This window comes from Acinonyx jubatus, chromosome E2 (genome assembly GCF_027475565.1).
Source record: "Acinonyx jubatus isolate Ajub_Pintada_27869175 chromosome E2, VMU_Ajub_asm_v1.0, whole genome shotgun sequence".
Lineage (NCBI taxonomy): Eukaryota > Metazoa > Chordata > Mammalia > Carnivora > Felidae > Acinonyx > Acinonyx jubatus.
In genome coordinates this window covers 42,425,274-42,443,542 of record NC_069396.1, presented here as the reverse complement: position 1 = coordinate 42,443,542, position 18,269 = coordinate 42,425,274, and the positions used below count along the sequence as shown (strand labels likewise).

The following is an 18,269-nucleotide window of genomic DNA, read 5'->3' as shown; positions in this document are numbered from 1 at the left end:
CGTGGGTGCAGCTTTTCAAAGTCATGAATCAGGCAGGGCTTCTCACGTGTCTGCTGCAGTTCATTTTAAACAGAGATACAAGATATTATTAAATGTATATTTTTAATAAAGCCAATAGTTACTTTACTTATAGGAGCTTTAAAAGTAAGATACAAAATGTAGAGTTCCAGTTTGGAAGCGTTGTAACTATTCACGCGATGTCCTGCTGATGCCCGAGCAAGGCGGCCACGCCCGGCCATGCAAAGGACACACACACTCACACACGCACACACATGCGCTTTGGCGAGACCCCTCTGCCGAGCGCAGCACCTGGAATAACCAGTGTTCAGAGCAAGGTGGTGCTGAGAACACAGCACCTGCAAGGAGACCACACAAACAGTTTCACACAGTCTCACAGCCCACGGAGATGCAATTACGAAATGTCCTGCTTAGTCGAGCAAAACAGACTGGAAAGTGACAATTAGCGGTGTCGACGTCACCTGCACTGGGGCGTCAAGGGCTGACCTCTGTCCAGGGTGAGGTCCTTGGGGAGGCACTATTAAAACAAGAGTACTTCAGTATAATAGAACTTGAAATACAAGGGACTGGGGACACGTTACTGAAGGGAACAGAAAACTATCTTACGAGGGAAACAGCCACAAACAACTTCAACAGAGATTAGTGCACACACCGACGGCTAACACAGACAAGGGCCACGCGGGGTGGGCGCAAAGCACGTGCCTGGAAAAGTCTATGTACAAAATAGTTCTCTGTAAACGTGGTGAGGTGAATGTTCGGAACCCGCGGTGAAAGGATCAGAAGTACAGGCAGCAATGGCAACCCCCACAGCACAAAAGACGACACCCGAGCCCTGGGAGCAGCCTGGCAACACAGTGCTAAGAACTCAGATGGCTGGGCTCAGACACCCTAAGGGTCCTCTAGAATTGGTGTGTATACATACATATACGTATATCTTTTTTCTTTTTGGTATTTTTAAATATAAATTTACTTATATCCGTAGAAAAATGAGAACATAAATGTGTTATTACAATCTTCGCTGGAAAAGCTTATGTGGAGTTAGAAAGAATAAACCATTTATTAGTAGTTAACATATATATTAAAATGGTTTAATGATTTAAGAAAATATAAAAAAAATATTAATACTGTCAAACTTTCATACCAGAAAATATTATGGATTTTTCTCAATTAGACTTTTTCAAAGATGAAATATGAAAAATTTAAATAAGTTTTATATAAAGAACTTCTGTAACCTCAATTAATATACAGTGGGATATGTCTATTCTATATAGATATATTTATTATTATTTCTCAATTTAAGCACCATTCAATTCTTCTGGATCCATTCTGGCTGGAAAATATCCTTAAATCCACAGGATGTCATCTATTTAATGGCACATGTTAACTGAAAATGAGGTGGTTTTTTGTTTGTGTTTTTCTAAAGAAAAGACTTTAAATTAATTCCTGTCTACATCGTAATTGGTTTGTCTTGAGCCAGCTCACAAATGTTACTGCAATTTCAAGTGCAGGTGCGTCTGTGCAGCCTCTTGACCACACCCCCACGTTCCGAGACCGTGTCAAAGCCTCTGGCCATGTGTGGATCTGAGGGCAGCAGGTGCAGCCTGACTCTGCACACGGACAGCAGCCAGCTGGCTCATCTCCATGCACCATCAGGAATATGCCTCTGACATCAGTTTTACGATCCTGCTTTTGTAAATCCGGTAAAGACTGCACCCCTTGGGTGCTGCTGGGGTGGCGAGGGGCTGCCCACCCACAGAAAACCCAGGTGATTGCTTCCGATCACAAATATTCTATACTTTGCCCATTTTGTTTAAGCTTAAATAAAGATAGTGTTGAACAAACCTCCGGCCTCTATATTTGTTATCTTAAAATCTTCAATGCATTTGGGGCAGGAGATGTTTTAACTAAAAACCTATATGAAAAATAGCTATAAAATACAGTGACTGGTGTGGTCATCACTCAATGCGTTAAGAAGGGGGAGGGGAGGGTTTCAGAAGAATGGTCAGTTTTGCTCTCAGCCTTTAGGCCTGATGCCTTCCCAGCACACACAGTGGGACTACAAACTAGAGAGCTGTGTTTCTCAAAGTGTGGCCTCTGGCCCACCTGCATCAGAATCACCGGAGGAGCTTATTAAGCTTGAAGATCCCCCAGCATCTCCCTGAGGGTCAGAAACCTGTCTCCAGCTGGCCCTCCAGGGGTCCGATGCCTCCAAAGTTTGAGAAGCCAGGCCTTGAAGGCTTGGAGCTGCCAACTACCCCCATCCCCAAGGAGCCCTGCCTGGGACAGGGGTGCACTGGTCCTCTGGGGGGGCTGGTGCCAGCTAGTCAGGGTGGGGATGCTGGCCCCAACAGCTCTGGGCGGGCAGGCCGGCCCTGGGTCAGTACTGGGGCAAGTAGGCCGGCCGGCGCTCAGCCTTCCCGGGGAAGGCCTTGAAGCCCTTGGGCGCTGCCTTGTGGGCTGGTGGGGGCGGAGGCTGCGGTGGGGTCTGCACGTAGGTGAAGGAGGTGGCGCTGCGATCGCCGGTCGCGGCCCACACCGGGGACTGCAGCATCTGCATGGTGTCGTTCCACTGGCTGCCGGGGCCGGCGACTGCGTACAGAGGTGCGCTCGGGCTCGGCAGCGTGCTGGGCACCGGGGAAGGGTGTTGCCAGGGTGCTTTGGGTGGCCACGTTTTGGTTTTGTTATCCTGAGAGACAGAAGAGGGTTCTTAGGGGCATTTCTGGCAGTTCATCGTCTTTTCCCACCTCCCCAGGTCTCTGTCCTGACGCACACCTAGGAGCCACGTGCGAGCCCCACACCTCCCCACGGCCCCAAGGCCCCGGGACAGCCTCATCCAATCAAACCTGCAAGGACAGAAATGTTCTGTGTCTGCGCTGCTCAACACAGTAGCCACTACCACATATGGCTAGTGTCACTAAGGAACTAAGGAATGTTGCAATTGAAATAGCCACGTGTGGCTGTTGCCTGTCACCGTGGATGGCACAGCCCCAGAGCTTCCTGTAAATCTGGCTCTGAGTCAGCTGAGGTAGTTAAGAACCTGTCATTGCTTTGAAGCCCTCTTAAAACTGAAGCTTTGCAACTTTGCTCATGGTCTGCACCCCAGAGAGCCGGCCCTCCTTGGCCAGAACGAGGCCCACGATACCTGGTTCACGTCCTCCACGGTGCTAAGAAGAGGTGGTGAGGGCAGCGTGCTGGTCTCCTGTTCTCCACTGCTGTGTTTCCTGAAAGAACCCGGAGCTCAGCACGGTGGGCCCCTGGCGTCCCACCCAGCTTGCCTCCCGGGGACACACTGGCCACCTGGCTCTGGTGGCTCTGGGCACTGGTTCTAGGTGGGGAGGCCTCGGTGGGTCGCCAGTGAACGGAGCACTCCCGGAAGCCGCCACAGGCTTGGGGAGGTGGGAGTGGCAGGCGTGAAGACGGGCACTGGCCATTCCCCTGGCTCTGGCTTTTGTGAATTTATTCAACAGATACTGAATGCTTCCCGTGCCCTGGGGAAGTGGGACTTAAAAGACTGTTGGTGTGAATCACAAACATGAAAAATTTCTGTTCTGACGCTGAACGACACAGGCAGGGCGGAGCAGGCTCGGGGCCCAGTAAATCAGTCTGCTCCTGCAGGTGGACGGCAGTGTTTCAGAGGCAGTGCTGCACACCGATGTCTCACTGCCCTCTCCAGTGTCCCTTGTCTAAAACAGACATCTTACACCCTACCCCTGGTCAGTTCCACTCCTCCTGCCTCCTCCTGCCTCGGTTTGCAGCACCCCCTTCATCCAGATGCTCTGGCCAAACAAGAACTTGCAAAGCATCCCTGATTCTTCTCTCTGACACATACCCCACTGCCAAATTCTCACCCTCATTTTGTTCAGTTTTCTGCTCGTCAGAAGCCTCCTTGACCCTTATATTTTTCTTCATAGCACCCAATCCATCCTGACATGTTTGTTTGTTTTAAAGCTTATTTACTTATTTTGAGAGAAAGAGAGTGAGCAGGGAATGGGCAGAGAAAGAGGGAGAGAGAGAGAATCCCAAGCAGGCTCTACCCTGGCAGTGCCTGACTTCGGGCTCCAACTCATGAACCGTGACATCATGACCTGAGCTGAAACCAAAAGTCGGATGCTCAACTGACTGGGCCACCCAGATGCCCCTCTTTTCTTCTCTCTCTCTCTTTTTTTTGAGTAAGCACCATGCCCCATGTGGGGCTTGAACTAATGACCCTGAGATCAAGAGTTGCATGTTCCACCAACTGAGCCAGCCACGTATCCCTACTTTTAAAACTTCTCAGACCTGAATATACTCCATTACTATTTTTTTCACCGAAGAAACAGGGTCAGAGAGGGCCAAGCCCTTGTCTGGAGTTGCAAAGCCTGACTAGAACCTGGTTGACCCGGTCCTGCTCCTCCCATAGAAAGGGCTGCCTCTCACACGACACAGTCCAGTATCAGCAGACCAGACCCTGTCTCCAGAACCCTCCCCTGCCTCACACTGGTATTTTTGGCTACCGCTTGCATTAGACTGTTCTGCCAGCAAAACCCAACCCAATGTCAAGTCACCTGGGCTACAAGCCTGCATGGTAGCCAGAGAGGACTCAGCAAGACAGTGGTGGCCGAGGCCCTCTGCCTTTCCCACACCAGGCTGACTGGGGACAATGCGGTTCCCGAGCTTTCCAGAGGAATAAGCTGTGGATCGCATTCTTGTGGCCCTCTGTCCTTTGCACTTGAAATCTCTTCATACCTTCTCTGCTTGACAGCAGCAACGAGGTCGGGCCCTGAAAACATGGAGAACAAGCTGTCTCCGTTGGCGGAGGACGTCTCATCACTTGAGCTGGCAGAGTCTGCCTGAGCACCCGACCAGCCGCTGTGTAGGCCGTCCCTGAAAGCCAAAAACAGAAGGTGGTCCCGGGGCTCCTGCGGCCGGCCTGGACACCAGCTGGACAGCCCCCAGGCCGGCCGCCCGCCTGCCCCAGCCCTGAAGGAACAGTCTTCATCCTGCATTCATCCAACAACCAGACAGTGGTCTCTCACCTCCCCTTCTAAAAACCCGAGCAGTTCTTCCTGTCCCTTATTTCAAAAGTAACATGTGCTCATCGTTGCCCTGTATTCTTCTCAGAAGACTGTGCTCTGCATAGGAAATTCATTTGAGAGCAACAAGTTGAAATGGTCTTTGGCCGTCTAGACTTATGAACCCGGTGGCAATAAGAGACGTGAAAAGTCAACGTCCGGTTGTCTTTAGGATGAAAATCCCCGTTGTCTCACTACACTGGCCTCTGGATCATACACCTTTGCTTTTTGGAGGCTACAAGGGCCACATTCCGTAAATCACATGGGTTCCATGGCCATGCCCATTTCAACATCAAGATCGTGGTAAACATGCAGTTACCTCATAAACACCATCAAATAAGTTCCTCGTTTAGGGCAGAAGAGCACGTGTTGAAAATTATCAATTTATACTGATGATGGTGTTTACAGAGACACATCATGCCACTTGGCATTGTAAGAGTCTGTCACAGAACTCTGACCTCCTGAAGGGTTGACAAGATGTCACTCTCTCATCTGGGGCCTTGGAAATGAACTGCCTGGTAAGAGTGCACAAGGGTCCCACGGGGCTTACCCCAGTCCCAAACTCCGCCTCCCTGACACACGCAGCACTCACCCTTCTGTGAAGAACTCCGGGAAAGGCCAGGTCCGATGGGCATCATCCATGGGTGGCCAGTGGCCCCGGGGGTTGCCTGGGCGGCGACCGTGTTGAACTTGCCTTTTCTGCTGCATTGCCTGGCTCACTCCTGCCACATAGCGTGCAAACTCGGGGTCTGAACCCACTGTGTCAAGACAAAGGGACAAATAGGTTTTGGGGTCACGCTGGCCTCTTGTTTCCTTCCCTGCCTCCTGAGGATGTGCTGGTCACACACACAATGAAAAGTGCCAAGGCGCTGCCGGGCTTGTGGCCCAGAGCAGCAGGACTGCCCGGCAGCCCGCCATGGTGAGATGGGCTCTCAGCCACAGGTCTGAAGCTGGGGTGTGGTGTGTGCATAGGGACTGTCAAGAAGGGTTATACCTAGGACAGAGGCAGGCTGACTCTGAACAAAAGACCGAGAACACAAAAGGATCCATGATTAAATGTTAAACACCAGTTACTTTAAAAATTCCCAATGTCTGGGCTACATACTTAAGAGCTTAGAACATCAGATGTCGTCTTTGGCCAACTGATAACCTGATAGTTATCAGAGCATCATGGTCAGTCAGAGATATGTCATTCCCACGTGGCCCAACTCGAATCCAGGATTTTCCTGGATACTGGACGGCAGACCTACTCATTCAGTCTGAAGATAACAAGAGTGGTAATGGAGGAGTTAAAACTTCAGAATGCATTAAGAGGTGACTGGAAACATACCGGACAGAGCCGAGTAAGGATGGGCAGGAGAGAAAACAGCATAAAAGGCATGACAGAAAGCGTCAGACAAGAAGATATGGCAGGAAAGTATCTACGGATCACAAACTGAATAGGCCTCAGCAGTGTGTACTTGTCAGCTTTAAGCTGGCGAAGGTACCAGGGCACGATCGCATTACTGGCCTGTCCTCAGGGCACTGCCACAGGACTGCTGCGTGAGACTGCCCTGTGTGCAATGCACAAAGATGCCCACACTGGGGTGGTAGTGCTGGGCCGAAACCAAGGCCCCCTTCTTAGTGAGTCAAACCATGCCACCAGGGGCCAGAGTGTCTGTGCAGGGCGGGGGGGGGAGGGGGGGCACTCTGCTCTCCCAGGCCCTGCCCTAAAGGGTGCCTTCTGAAACTCATCTATCCAGAGGAGTGCCCTTCCTTAATTTGGAGAAAGGGCTATAGAGACCTTATGCTCTCAGGTGGGGTCTGCAGGAAGGTACATAAGGACCTGCAGGTCAGAAAGGAGGAGCCAGAAGCAAAAGCCAGTCAAGTCCTTAGGCTAAAGACATAAAGGCTGCCCAGGCTTCAACAAAGATCAAAGATCTGGCAAAATTCTGCCAAACACCATTTATACTCTGGATTTAATTACATGACTATCAAAAGACGTACCGTTTAACAGCAGCTGAGAAACCGTGCTGCACCCACCCCGGTCAGGGGCAACCAGGTAGGCCTGCTCTCCCTGTGCCCCGTGGGCAGGGCTGCCCACATCTACCACCCAAGGACAGCAGGAACAAGCAAGCACGAGCAACGGTATGAGGAATTTTTAGAAGACATAAGAAAACATTTCTTTCCATTAATAGTTAATGCCAGGTTGTTTTAGCAGTGGATCTCCTCTTCCACTGGTTATTTCTATAAATATTTGCTGTAGTTATTTATAATACTTCACAGTATTCTCCTTGTGAATGAGACATATTTTCTATTCTGTATACCTTTTGCTAAATTCGAGAAGACATTAATGGATTTCTCTGTATTTATCTTCCATCCACCTGCCTTACCGACTTGCTTACTAATTTTAGAAGTTTTTTTATTGAGCTTTCTTTTTTTCTAATTCTGCTGCCAGCAAAAAGATGGTTTTCTTTTTTTAAATTTGTTTATTTGTTTTTGAGAGAAAGAGAGAGCGTGAGGGAGGGAGGGGCAGAGAGGGGTAGGGGGCAGAGGATCTGTGCCGACAAGAGAGAGCCTGACATGGGGCCTGAACTCATGAACGTGAGATCATGACCTGAGCCAAGGTCGGAAGCTTAACCAACTGAGCCACCCAGATGCCCCCAGAGATGTGCCTTTTAGTGTATCTTTTTCTTTTGCCGTGTTTGCTAGAAAGTCTAAGACAAAGTTATATGCTGTTGGTGGTAATAGCTGTCACCCTGTCTGGGTCATGATTTTAACTGGAATGATTTTGTTTCACTATATAGAGTACTACTTGCTACTGGCTTTTGGAAGTCTTTATATATATATATTCAAGAAATTTCTTTCTATTCATCTCTTGAGTTTTGTTTTTCTGTGCTTTTGTTTTTGTTTGTTTGTTTGTTTGTTTTAAGGAATTACGGGTGTCTTTTTCTAGAGTCTTTACAGCATCTCATTTAACTGGCTGACGCGATGGATTACTCTACGGTAGCAGAATCCCTAACACTGAACCACTTTCCACCCCTGCAGTAAACCGGGTTTAGTAACAGACACTGTATCAGACACTTCCGACACACTGCTAGGTTGTCTTGCCCCTACCCACATTCATGAAGAGATGACTGCAGTTTGCTTTTTTAACAATCTTTATAAAGTTTTTATGGTGAATCACGTTGGCTTCATAATTACCGTTCCAATCTCTTCCACTAACGGAGATCTAGGCAGGTCTTCCACTTCTGGGTACGATTTTGGTAAATGCGTATTTTATTAGGAAAGAAGTCATTTTCCACTCAGTTTTCAAATATGTTGTCATTGAGTCATATGTAGTAATGTCTTACACTTCTTTCAACCTCTCCTATTTCTGGAATGACAGCTCCTTTCTCTTTCTTAATCTTGTCTCTCTTTGCTCTTACTAAGGCTTACGATAAATTGGTTTGTCTATTTGCTTCAAGAGATTTCTTCTTTTAGATTTTATTTTACAATTTCTTTTTTTTTTTTTTAATTTTTTTTTTCAACGTTTATTTATTTTTGGGACAGAGAGAGACAGAGCATGAACGGGGGAGGGGCAGAGAGAGAGGGAGACACAGAATCGGAAACAGGCTCCAGGCTCTGAGCCATCAGCCCAGAGCCTGACGCGGGGCTCGAACTCCCAGACGGCGAGATCGTGACCTGGCTGAAGTCGGACGCTGAACCGACTGCGCCACCCAGGCGCCCCTTATTTTACAATTTCGACCCTACTTTTCTTTTAAATTTAATTAATTATGGCTTTTGGCCTTAATTAGTTCCTCCTCCTAGTCTGTTTTTGTTTGTTGTGAAGTTATGTTTCTAATTTCCCAAGATAACTCTGGTGGTATTTTCAGTGTTCAGGCCAGAAGCCTTATTCTATGAGGCAGGAAGGTACTCCACTACCTCCCATAGGCCCAAGAGTCTAGGCAAAGAAGAGTCACAGAACAGGTTGTGTACTCACAAAGGACCAGCCACCTTGTCTCTCACGAACGGGAGGACCCAGACTGGAGCCCGCTTGAATTATGGGACTTGGAGCTACTCAAGTAACTTCTCTTAGCCTCAATCCCATCCTCCATATAGTGAGAGAAACCTCATTCTCACCACTGTTGCCTATCTTTGCTGGAGGTGCCCCATGATTACCAACCGACGGTGAGAAAGCGTCTTTAAAAGGAAATTAGGTCACTTCCCCCCACAAGTAAGGCTGTGTCAGGCGCTATGAAGTCCTCAGTGATTATATTTATCTGAAAACCCCAAGGGGCAGGGGTGGGTCACATACCTGCAGGATCAAAAGGCAGAATCTCCCCCAACATTCCAAAGACTCCATCACTTTGGTCACGGTTTGGCCAGGTGTTATTTCTAGGTCCCTGTGGCTTCTGCCCCAAAACCTCCGACATCACATTATCCATATAGCTGCTCACCAGACCCAAGCTGTACAAGTCAGAACTGAGATCAGATATGCCAGGCCACTGGCCAAGAGGAGACAGACCTGCTCCAACAGGCTGTGCTGGCTGCTGGGATGAGCCATGTACCCACTTCCCAGGGGCCCGAGGCTGGGGTGGGGGTTGCTGAGGTCCAATGGGTTGGAGCAGGTGTTGGTAGTATTGGAGCTGGGACTGTTGTTGCTTTGGGGACTGCTGCTGAGCTGCCAGGCCCGGCTGGGGTGTCAGAGGAGTGTGGGCCCCAGCCTGGGGCGGCCGTGGTGGAGGGGGCACCGGCAGTGGTGGCTGCTGTGGCTGCATGGCTCCTGCCTTCTGTTCAGTCACCATGGCTGTGGCAGCAGAATTACGCCTTGTCACCAACGGGGAGCCCTGATGTGACTGGCCCATGTTAAAGCCCGAGAGAAAATCTATCACCTCCTGCATTTCCTGATCGGTTGGTAAGTTCATACCCTTCTCATCCTTGCCATCGTCCCCTTGCAGGAAGTTGTCACGCCTCTCCATGAGAAAACCATTGGCCATTTGATTACCGGGATTCTGAGTGGACTGTGAGGGGTCTGTAGTCCTGGGGAAATTACCAATGTTCAAAATGCTTTGTAACCTTGAATCAATATTGCTGGGCATTTTGGCCTTCTCTTCTGAACACCCAGCTATGAAGATGTTTTTGGAAGGGGTATTTGGGATGGAATAATTTGTGCTGCTGCTGGAGCTGGTACACGAAGCTTTCTTGGTGAACCGGGATGTCAGTTTGGAGAACGTCTTCTGCAGACCACCTGAAGATTTGTTTCCATTCCCAGAAGGCAGGTCAGCCTGATTCCCAAAATCACAGATCTCCCTCTGAAGCTGGATCTGTATGCAGGGTAAAGCTTGCTCCCTATTTAAACAGAGATGTATTAAAAAAAAAAAAAAAAAAAAAAAAGACAAATATACAGATTGGACAATGAAATGATCTCTACGCATTTAAGGACAAAAACAATCTCTCTAGTTGGTATCAGGTTCCCTTATTTTATAGATAAATAAATGAATACCCAAGGCTTTTAAGTGTATGCAACTTAAGTACTTACTATCCATATTTATTATAAAAAAAATCTACAGCGTCTAACATGAGGCTGTGAAAAGTACATTTAGATTCCGGCTGGAGGAGTTTGAGCGAAACCCTCTAACCACAGTACAGAGTGAAGCAAGGGTAGAGTGGGCATGCAAGTGGCAGAGGCCAGCTTTGTGCCTGGAGGACGAGGACGGGGGCTGGGCCAGCAGAGGGACGTGGACAAAGCCCCACAGCAGACAGGGTGGGCGAGTGGGACTCAATGACACTGTGCAGCACTGCTGTCCTTGGAAGTGATTTACAGACAGTGCTAAGAACAGATGGTTGTTACTTCCAAGGTTTTCTGGGCACTTTTTCTAGTACTGAAAGCCCTAGAGTCAGAAAGGGTATGGAGTGGAGGCAGGCGACGCTGGTGGGACCCCGGACAAGCCACCTCAGTCTCCTGGGCCTCATCGCTCGTGAGTTAAGAAAGGGGGTGCATGGCTAGATGTTTAAGATCCCTACCATTCTAATGTCCATAATTTCCAGAGACAATCTGTGACTGTCAGCTGCTTTCAGATATAAAGTTGATATAGGACATAAGTAAGTTTTCTAAACATTTCTCTGCTCATAAGGTGTAAATGAGTTGGGTTAAAACCCTCTTGATGGGCTTACTCTCGAGTGATAAAACAAATGAAGGCAGACATGTGAAGTAACTGGAGGAGTCTGGGTAAAGGGCAGAGAGCAATTCTTGGTATCACTGCAACTCTTCTGTAAAATCTGAAATCATTCCAAAGTTAGGTTACCAAAAAATTCGCTTTCTCGCCTTACTGACTCACACGCTATCAGCGACGTGAGCACACACGAAGCTGTATGTGGTCATGCTGTCCCTAAGTGTGGGCCTGAATATAAAGCACTTGAGGTGACTGGCGGGGACACCGACCTCCCTGCCCTCCAGCGGTTGAGGTCCAGCACAGCCGTGTAGAGCACGTCCACCAGCCCCAGGGTCTTCTCCGGATCCAGGCTTCTCTGCAGCAGGGACATGGTCGCAGGGTCCTCTTTCAGGCACCTAGGCACGAACCGGGCTGTGTCAGTCTGGGCTACACTTCCCTGAAAAAGGGTTTCAAGCAGGCTTCCTACAAAAGGCTGCCATTTTTACATGCTTTTGGCACCAAATAAAAATTGAGCAACTGAAGAGCACTTCAAGAATGACAAGGCAGACGCTGGAACCCGCTGCCCTGCAAGAGGAGGGGGAGCTCTAGGATCTCCCTGGGGTCTGTTCAGGAGCAAGAGAAGGGTTGGCTGGAGGGGATACCTTCTGGGGGCCCTAACGCCCTCTTGCTGCCCACACCGGCCCCGGTCCTGACTTTCTGCACTACCCTGTGCAGATTCTGTGAGCCAACACAGTATCTGCTCCTTTCCAGAACATCCCTGCTCCCACTTTCTTATTAGTGCTTCACACCCGCACCCGGGAAACTGCAGGTCCGTGGAGGTAAAACCCTCACCGTCTGCCACCCAGACTCGCTGCAAATTTCAGGTAAGCAACAAACAGCCTTCCCATAAATGAACGTTTTCCAAGATGACCACCTCAGCCCGCGTCCTCTCTCCTCAGACCCTGCCATCCCTGCCGCCATCATCCCTTCTTCCCCATCACGGCTCTCAAGTAACTGAGAAGACACACGAGATGAGGTCTGCTTCCTCTCCTCACCACCACGCACCAGCTCACCTGCCCGTGCCGCCTGCCCCTCCAGTCACGGCGGAACACAAGCCTTGCTCTGCCACAGACTGTCCCTCCAGCCGAGCGAGCACTGCATGCTCTGGACCCTCCTGCTTTCCCGAGGACCCTGCTCACCTAATCGCCCCCTTTGTCCCCATGACATTCCCTTTGGCCAACAAACCAGCCTCACTGACCAGTTTCTTTCTCTTTGCCCCACATTCCCCTCCAGACACTGTGAATTTCTCTGCTCCCCTTCTTAGCCAAACACACTGTCTTCTCCTCTTCCTTACCTCATATTCTCTCTTTCTTTTTTAAAGTTTATTTATTTATTTTGAGAGAGAGAGAGAGAGAGAGAGAGAGAGGCAGAAAGAGAGAGAGAATCCCAGGCAGGTTCCACAATGTCAGCACAGAGCCCGATGCGGGGCTTGATCTTGCAAACTGTGAGACCATGACCTGAGCCGAAATCAAGAATTTAGCCGACTGAGCCACTCAGGCACCCCTTACCTCCTATTCTCCCTTCCCCCCACCACCAATGGGCTTTCATCCCCATAACTACACCAGAATAGCTTTTATCAAATAACTTCGTTCTTGCTAATGTCAAAGGTCAATTGCCTGTCTCCGCCTTACTCAATCTCTCAGCAACGTTTTGCAATGTTTCTTTCCTCCCGGAGCACTGTCTTCTGTAGCCCGATGACCCCCAAACTTGCTCAACTTTCTTCTCACCTGGCTGGCAGCTCCCTCCTGGTCTCCTCTGCCAACTCTTCCTGCTCCGCTTCCCCCACCTCCGCATGGTGGCGAGTCCCAAGTTTTGTCCTTTCTCCCTAGACTGCTGCATCCGGTCCTGTGGCTGTACAGACTACCCTACACTGAGGACTCAAATCTCCTTCATCAGCCAACCTCCTTCTCCCAAACCCCACTCTCCAGTATCTAACTGCACCCTTGACATCTCTCAGGTACATCTAACAGGCAGTCTGGCCAGCACAACGGATTCCTCTCCTCTCCACCAGAAACCACTCTGATTCCTACAGACTTCCTCCATAAGTAAACAACACAGGGACCTACCCCAAACCTACACATCATCTCTGGCTCCCTCACAGCCCATGCCAACCCACCAGCAATTCCCGACAGCTCTTCTTCCAAGACACATTCTGAATCCAAGCCCTTCTCACCACCCCTCTTATTACCGCTCTACTCCAAGAAACCTCCAGCAGCTGTGTCTCAGGACCAACCACCCAGCCGGCCTCCTTTCCTCTATCTACTCCTGTCCCTCCCAGGCCCACTCTCCCACGTAGCCAGAGTGAGCCTCCTATAGCACAAATCAGAACACATGACTTCCCTATTTAAAACCCTCCGGTGGCATTCCATCGTGATTGACATAAAATCTAAATGGCACCTCAGGGGTTTTTGTGACCTGGTCTCTCCTGCCTCTCTGGCCACATCTCTCTTCACTGTCACCTCCGCTCACCTTGTCCCAGCCACAAGGCCTTTGCTCGCTCCCTGCATATGTTGGATTTGCCCACGTCTCAGAACCTTTGCTTTTGCTGCCTCTGCCCAGACTGCTCTCCCCTGAGAGCTGCTTCCCACCATTCAGGTGCTCACTGCCCATTCAGGGTACCTCCTCAAAAGAGGCCTCTTCTGAGAGGCAGAACCGGGAAGATGTGGTGTGTCTTCTCCTAAGCACTCTGGGAGTTAAATGGTGAAATCAACCCTTGCGAAGCCATCCTAAGGAGGCAGCGGCACTCTCCAGCATGACTTAGGGCTTGAGAAGAAATACGTCTGTGAGGCTACGAGCCGGCCAGCTTCAGAAATACTGCAAAAGGCAAGCTCTGCCAGTGCCAACCAGACCCTGGCTCTGGGGAGAGAATGTTGGCCAGTGGACCTGGCCAGGGTTCATGCACCTGACTCTCTCAGCCTGGAACTGCTGATTATTAGGACCTACTTGCTCTGTGCTCCCAAGCCACTCCTGGCCGTGATTTGGCTGGTCACATATGTTTGCCCACTAGGAGAGCATCTGCTGCTGGTCATGCAGAAAGAAGTACTACACTTGCTGGTGAGAATAATTTCTCTTTCTGAAAATCCACAAATTGGCACTTTTATCGTATCCATCAGTCTCAAGAGTTGATCACTAATATCTCTTTAAGAGATGAAAGCCATTCTTTTGGTAAATCACACAGACTTGCTCAAAGCCATTCTACTCTGGATAAAAATCCAAGTCCCTCAGGGACCCTGTGCCTCTTCAAGACCACCTCGCTCATCTCCAGCCAGGCCAGGTCACCCCCCCCACCCCAGGCTTTTGCATTTGCTGTTCCTTCTACCTGGAAGAAACGCTCTCCCATCTGCTCTGTGCACGGCTGGTTCCTCTCAAATATCGCATCTTCAAAGAAGGACCACTCACAAGTGACCTTCTCATCCAAAAGAGCCTCTCTTCTCCCAGCTATTCCAGTTATTCTTCATCATATGACATCATTCTACTCTAATTCCCCTCATACACATGCCGCGGCTTGAACTGAACTCATAGGCTTGTTAGCTGCCCCTCACACTCCCTCTCATTAACAGGTCAACACTATTAGGGGCAGGGACCCTGTCTGTGTTGCTCATACTTAAATTCCGAGAGCCAGACAGTATCTCTGACACATAGTAGGTATTCAGTAAGTACTTGTTGAAAGAAAGAATGGATAGACACCTTAAACAGGACGATTAATACATCTAAAAAGGTATTATGAAAGAAACCCTATCTGGCAGTGGGACACTCCATTTTATTAAAAGCAAAGCATATAATAAATTCTTGACTGGCTTTGCTAATAATTTTATTTTTTTGAAGGTGGAGTAAAGCAATCACTTCTGCTTGCATTCTTCTCAACAAGCACACACTTTATACTTTGAAAGAAACAAAAACGTGCATTTTAAAAGACTTTGTATTTTTACCAAAAGCAACCAGCAGAGGGAGCCTCCCCAAGAAATTACAGTCTGTAAGGCCTTTACTGGAGGTGCAATGAATTACAAAGGAAATCAATCATACACAGAGAGTTCTGGAACCAGTGAACTGCAATTAGCCATTTTAGTACTAGTTGTACACCTTGGGGTGGGGAAGGATGTGAACTGGAAAACAAATTCAGGAACACAAAAATCTTATAAACAAGTGAGCTTTCAGTTTCTTGTTTGATAGGAATGAAGATGTGTATATAAGTTAACAGTATGCCATCTCAATAATCAGATAAAAAATTGGAAGGGGGAGGTTTTGGGACATGAAGTGAACTATCAACTGTGACTTGATTTATCAGCAAGTTCTAAAACTCTGGGCAGAGTCTACCACTGGGCCCTCTCATGTCTGGGAGCAATGGTTTAAATACAACTCGAATGCATTACCTGGCTCCCATTTTAGTCCCCCTGGGCACCAAGAGTGCCATCACACCTGACCATGGCCATCTCTTCCTACCTAAATGTCTCAGAAATTTTCTGTATGGTTACTCATTCATATCATAATCTTAATAACAAAAGTCGGCCAACACACGCTCATTTTTGCCATTAATAAAGTTATGATGCTGATCCTTTAGCTGAATTTCTCTGCACATCATCGGGATGAGCCGCCAGACTGTGGAGCCGCTGGCGTCAGATCGCTTCTTTCAAGGCTTCTGACACACTGAGCCGCCCTCCAGAAAGGCTGTCTGATTTATTCACTTTCTGTGCCTGTTTTTGTATGGTCTGGGCTCAAACTTTTATTTTTTTATTTTAAAAATGTACTTATTACTCTAAAACAATTTTTCAACACCAGTGGGCAAAATGACATCATACTGTTTCTTTACTCTGCCTCTATTAGGTGAGGTTACACATTTTCTTCATCTATTGTTGATTACCTATTCATGCACCTGTCCATTGTCTTACCGATTTGTAGGAGTTTTAATAAACTAAGGAGAATACTTTATCATTAGTTCATAAATGGAATTAAATAACTAGAAACAAAAATGGCTCAGTCCACCCCCAGGTTGGGAATGGCATGAGCTCAAGATCATCAGGGTTGTTACTAGAACAGACAAAGGAGGAGAAGGAATTTTATGTTCTGTACTTAGTTTTAGAGAAACACTGGTGACTTAGGGAAAATGATGTACTCTGTTCAAAAGCTATGGACTCAGTAACAAAGAGAAGATAATATTGCTCATTATGATCCAGGAGTATATAACATTTTAGTTATACTACTTGTCAGACTATTTTTCAGACACTTTGGCTTCCTTATCATGGACTGATAACCATGACACATGATGTCAACACACCACCATTGCCCGTGTACCTGTGCAAGTAGCAAGACCTGACACGTCACCTAACACGGGGTTTGTCCAAAGCAAAGCAATGTTTTCAAAGACATGCAAACTTCAATCATTAGGCTTGTGTTAATATAAGAGTCACGTTACCATGTGGATGGGACTTGAACCACAATTCTGGAGCCCTCTAAACTGATTTGGGGGGCATAGGCTTCTTTATTTTCAATCTGTGCTGTGTCAACTACCACCTAAGAGAGAGTGAGAAAAACAACAATCAGCTTTCAGAGAGGAAAATGGATCGCAAATAAATCCAATACATGAGCTTACTAAAACTGAGTGACTCTGGCAAGAACTATCCCCATGGCAAGGCAGTTATGCAGAGGCCAGTCAAGAGCCCCATGAAGACAAATGCAAGTAATAAAGATGACTGAAGACAGTAATACTTCAATAAACAGAAACCAAATTCTGAGTGCAAGATGTACTGAACTTTCCAAGCACTTTTAGTACTTTTTGCCAAACTATAAATATGTTAACTAGGAATTATTTTGTTTCCACTTAGTATTTTTTTTTTTACTTTATGCACTTGAAAGAAATAAGACCATCATTAAAAATTGAACCACAGCTTCAGAAAAGCCCATTTGTAACGAATGAATACGAGCTAGAAGTGGATGAAGCTCTTTTTTTTACAAGATCATTTTATCCTCAACCATCAATAAAAACAGAAGTAGTTCAGAAGTGTTAAGATGATTCTTCTCTCAATGATCTCTTCTTATTTGGAGGAGAGTCTTCAATATTACATAGGTGATATAGTAGCTAGGTAAGTTCGACAGTTTGACAAAATGACGACTATATTTTCAAATAACTAAAAGAATTTAAGAAAAAATCATAAAGCACTTCAAAAATAATCTGTTACAGGGCACCCGGATGGCTTGTTCAGTAATCTGACTCTTGATCTCAGGTTGTGTGTGCGTGCCCCATGCGGAGTGTAGAGGTTACTTAAAAAAAAAAAATCTACATCTCTCTATATATCTGTTATATTTCAAAGCCATGCAGAGTTGCTTATTATAATTCCGAACTCAGCCTCTAATGGAGCTGATTTCCACTGCTGTAAACAGATTTCCCACAGCTGGTCTGCAATGTCCTTTGGAAAAGACTTCCTGTCCAAGTAATAGCCATTGTTGGACCAGGCAGGTGTTTCCTCTCTCCTCCCATCTCTAGAACCACAACCTAAAGTTTCTTTGTCTGTCACACACAAAGGTGCCCTGGGAGCAAGGAGTAAGGAACTGGAAGAAGTTTCTGCTCTCTCAATAACCTGGGGCTTTTAATTTATTTTAAAAAATACGTTTTCCCAAAACAGACTGTATGTCTGTCTGCCTTATTTTACCCACTCCTTTCTAGAGAACTTATCCCTATGGCTTTTCTAGTTAGAGCTAACATGATCTTTCGGAATATGGATCAATTTCCTCAAGCCAGTGGGCTCCCACATACTTCAGCAGGGGGTCTCCAGCTTACTCCTTCTCTTCCCGTATTAAGGGCCGGATCCTAAAGGAAGCCTAACTACCCGCTGTGGACGGCCCTCACCGGGCCCTAACAAGGCAGCACCACCCTGAGCTGGGCCACCTGAGGCCTCACCCACATGAAACGAAAGAACAGCATCCTCCCAACAGCTCCATTTATGAATAAAGTAGGAATTAAAGAAACAGTTTTTTAAATTTTCTTAATCTCTAATTAGCTTCTGTTAACCTCTGACTGAAATGCTGTTATCTT

General features: G+C 47.6%; 1 protein-coding gene across 4 annotated transcripts in view; it reads right to left on the bottom strand.

Annotated features, from left to right (window-relative positions):
* Positions 1 to 83: 83 nt before the first annotated feature.
* The window catches only part of GARRE1 (granule associated Rac and RHOG effector 1), an 83,206-nt gene continuing 65,020 nt past the window's right edge, over positions 84 to 18,269 (bottom strand). For all 4 annotated transcript variants that reach the window (XM_027044918.2, XM_027044916.2, XM_053211277.1 and 1 more), the window contains 7 exons: positions 16,653 to 16,750; positions 11,473 to 11,598; positions 9,346 to 10,379; positions 5,662 to 5,827; positions 4,744 to 4,881; positions 3,161 to 3,239; positions 84 to 2,704 (listed from right to left, as the gene is read on the bottom strand). In XM_027044918.2, coding sequence (XP_026900719.1) covers positions 2,396 to 2,704; positions 3,161 to 3,239; positions 4,744 to 4,881; positions 5,662 to 5,827; positions 9,346 to 10,379; positions 11,473 to 11,598; positions 16,653 to 16,750 — 1,950 coding nt within the window. In that variant the 3' untranslated portion in view covers positions 84 to 2,395. The remainder of the gene's footprint in view (positions 2,705 to 3,160; positions 3,240 to 4,743; positions 4,882 to 5,661; positions 5,828 to 9,345; positions 10,380 to 11,472; positions 11,599 to 16,652; positions 16,751 to 18,269) is intronic.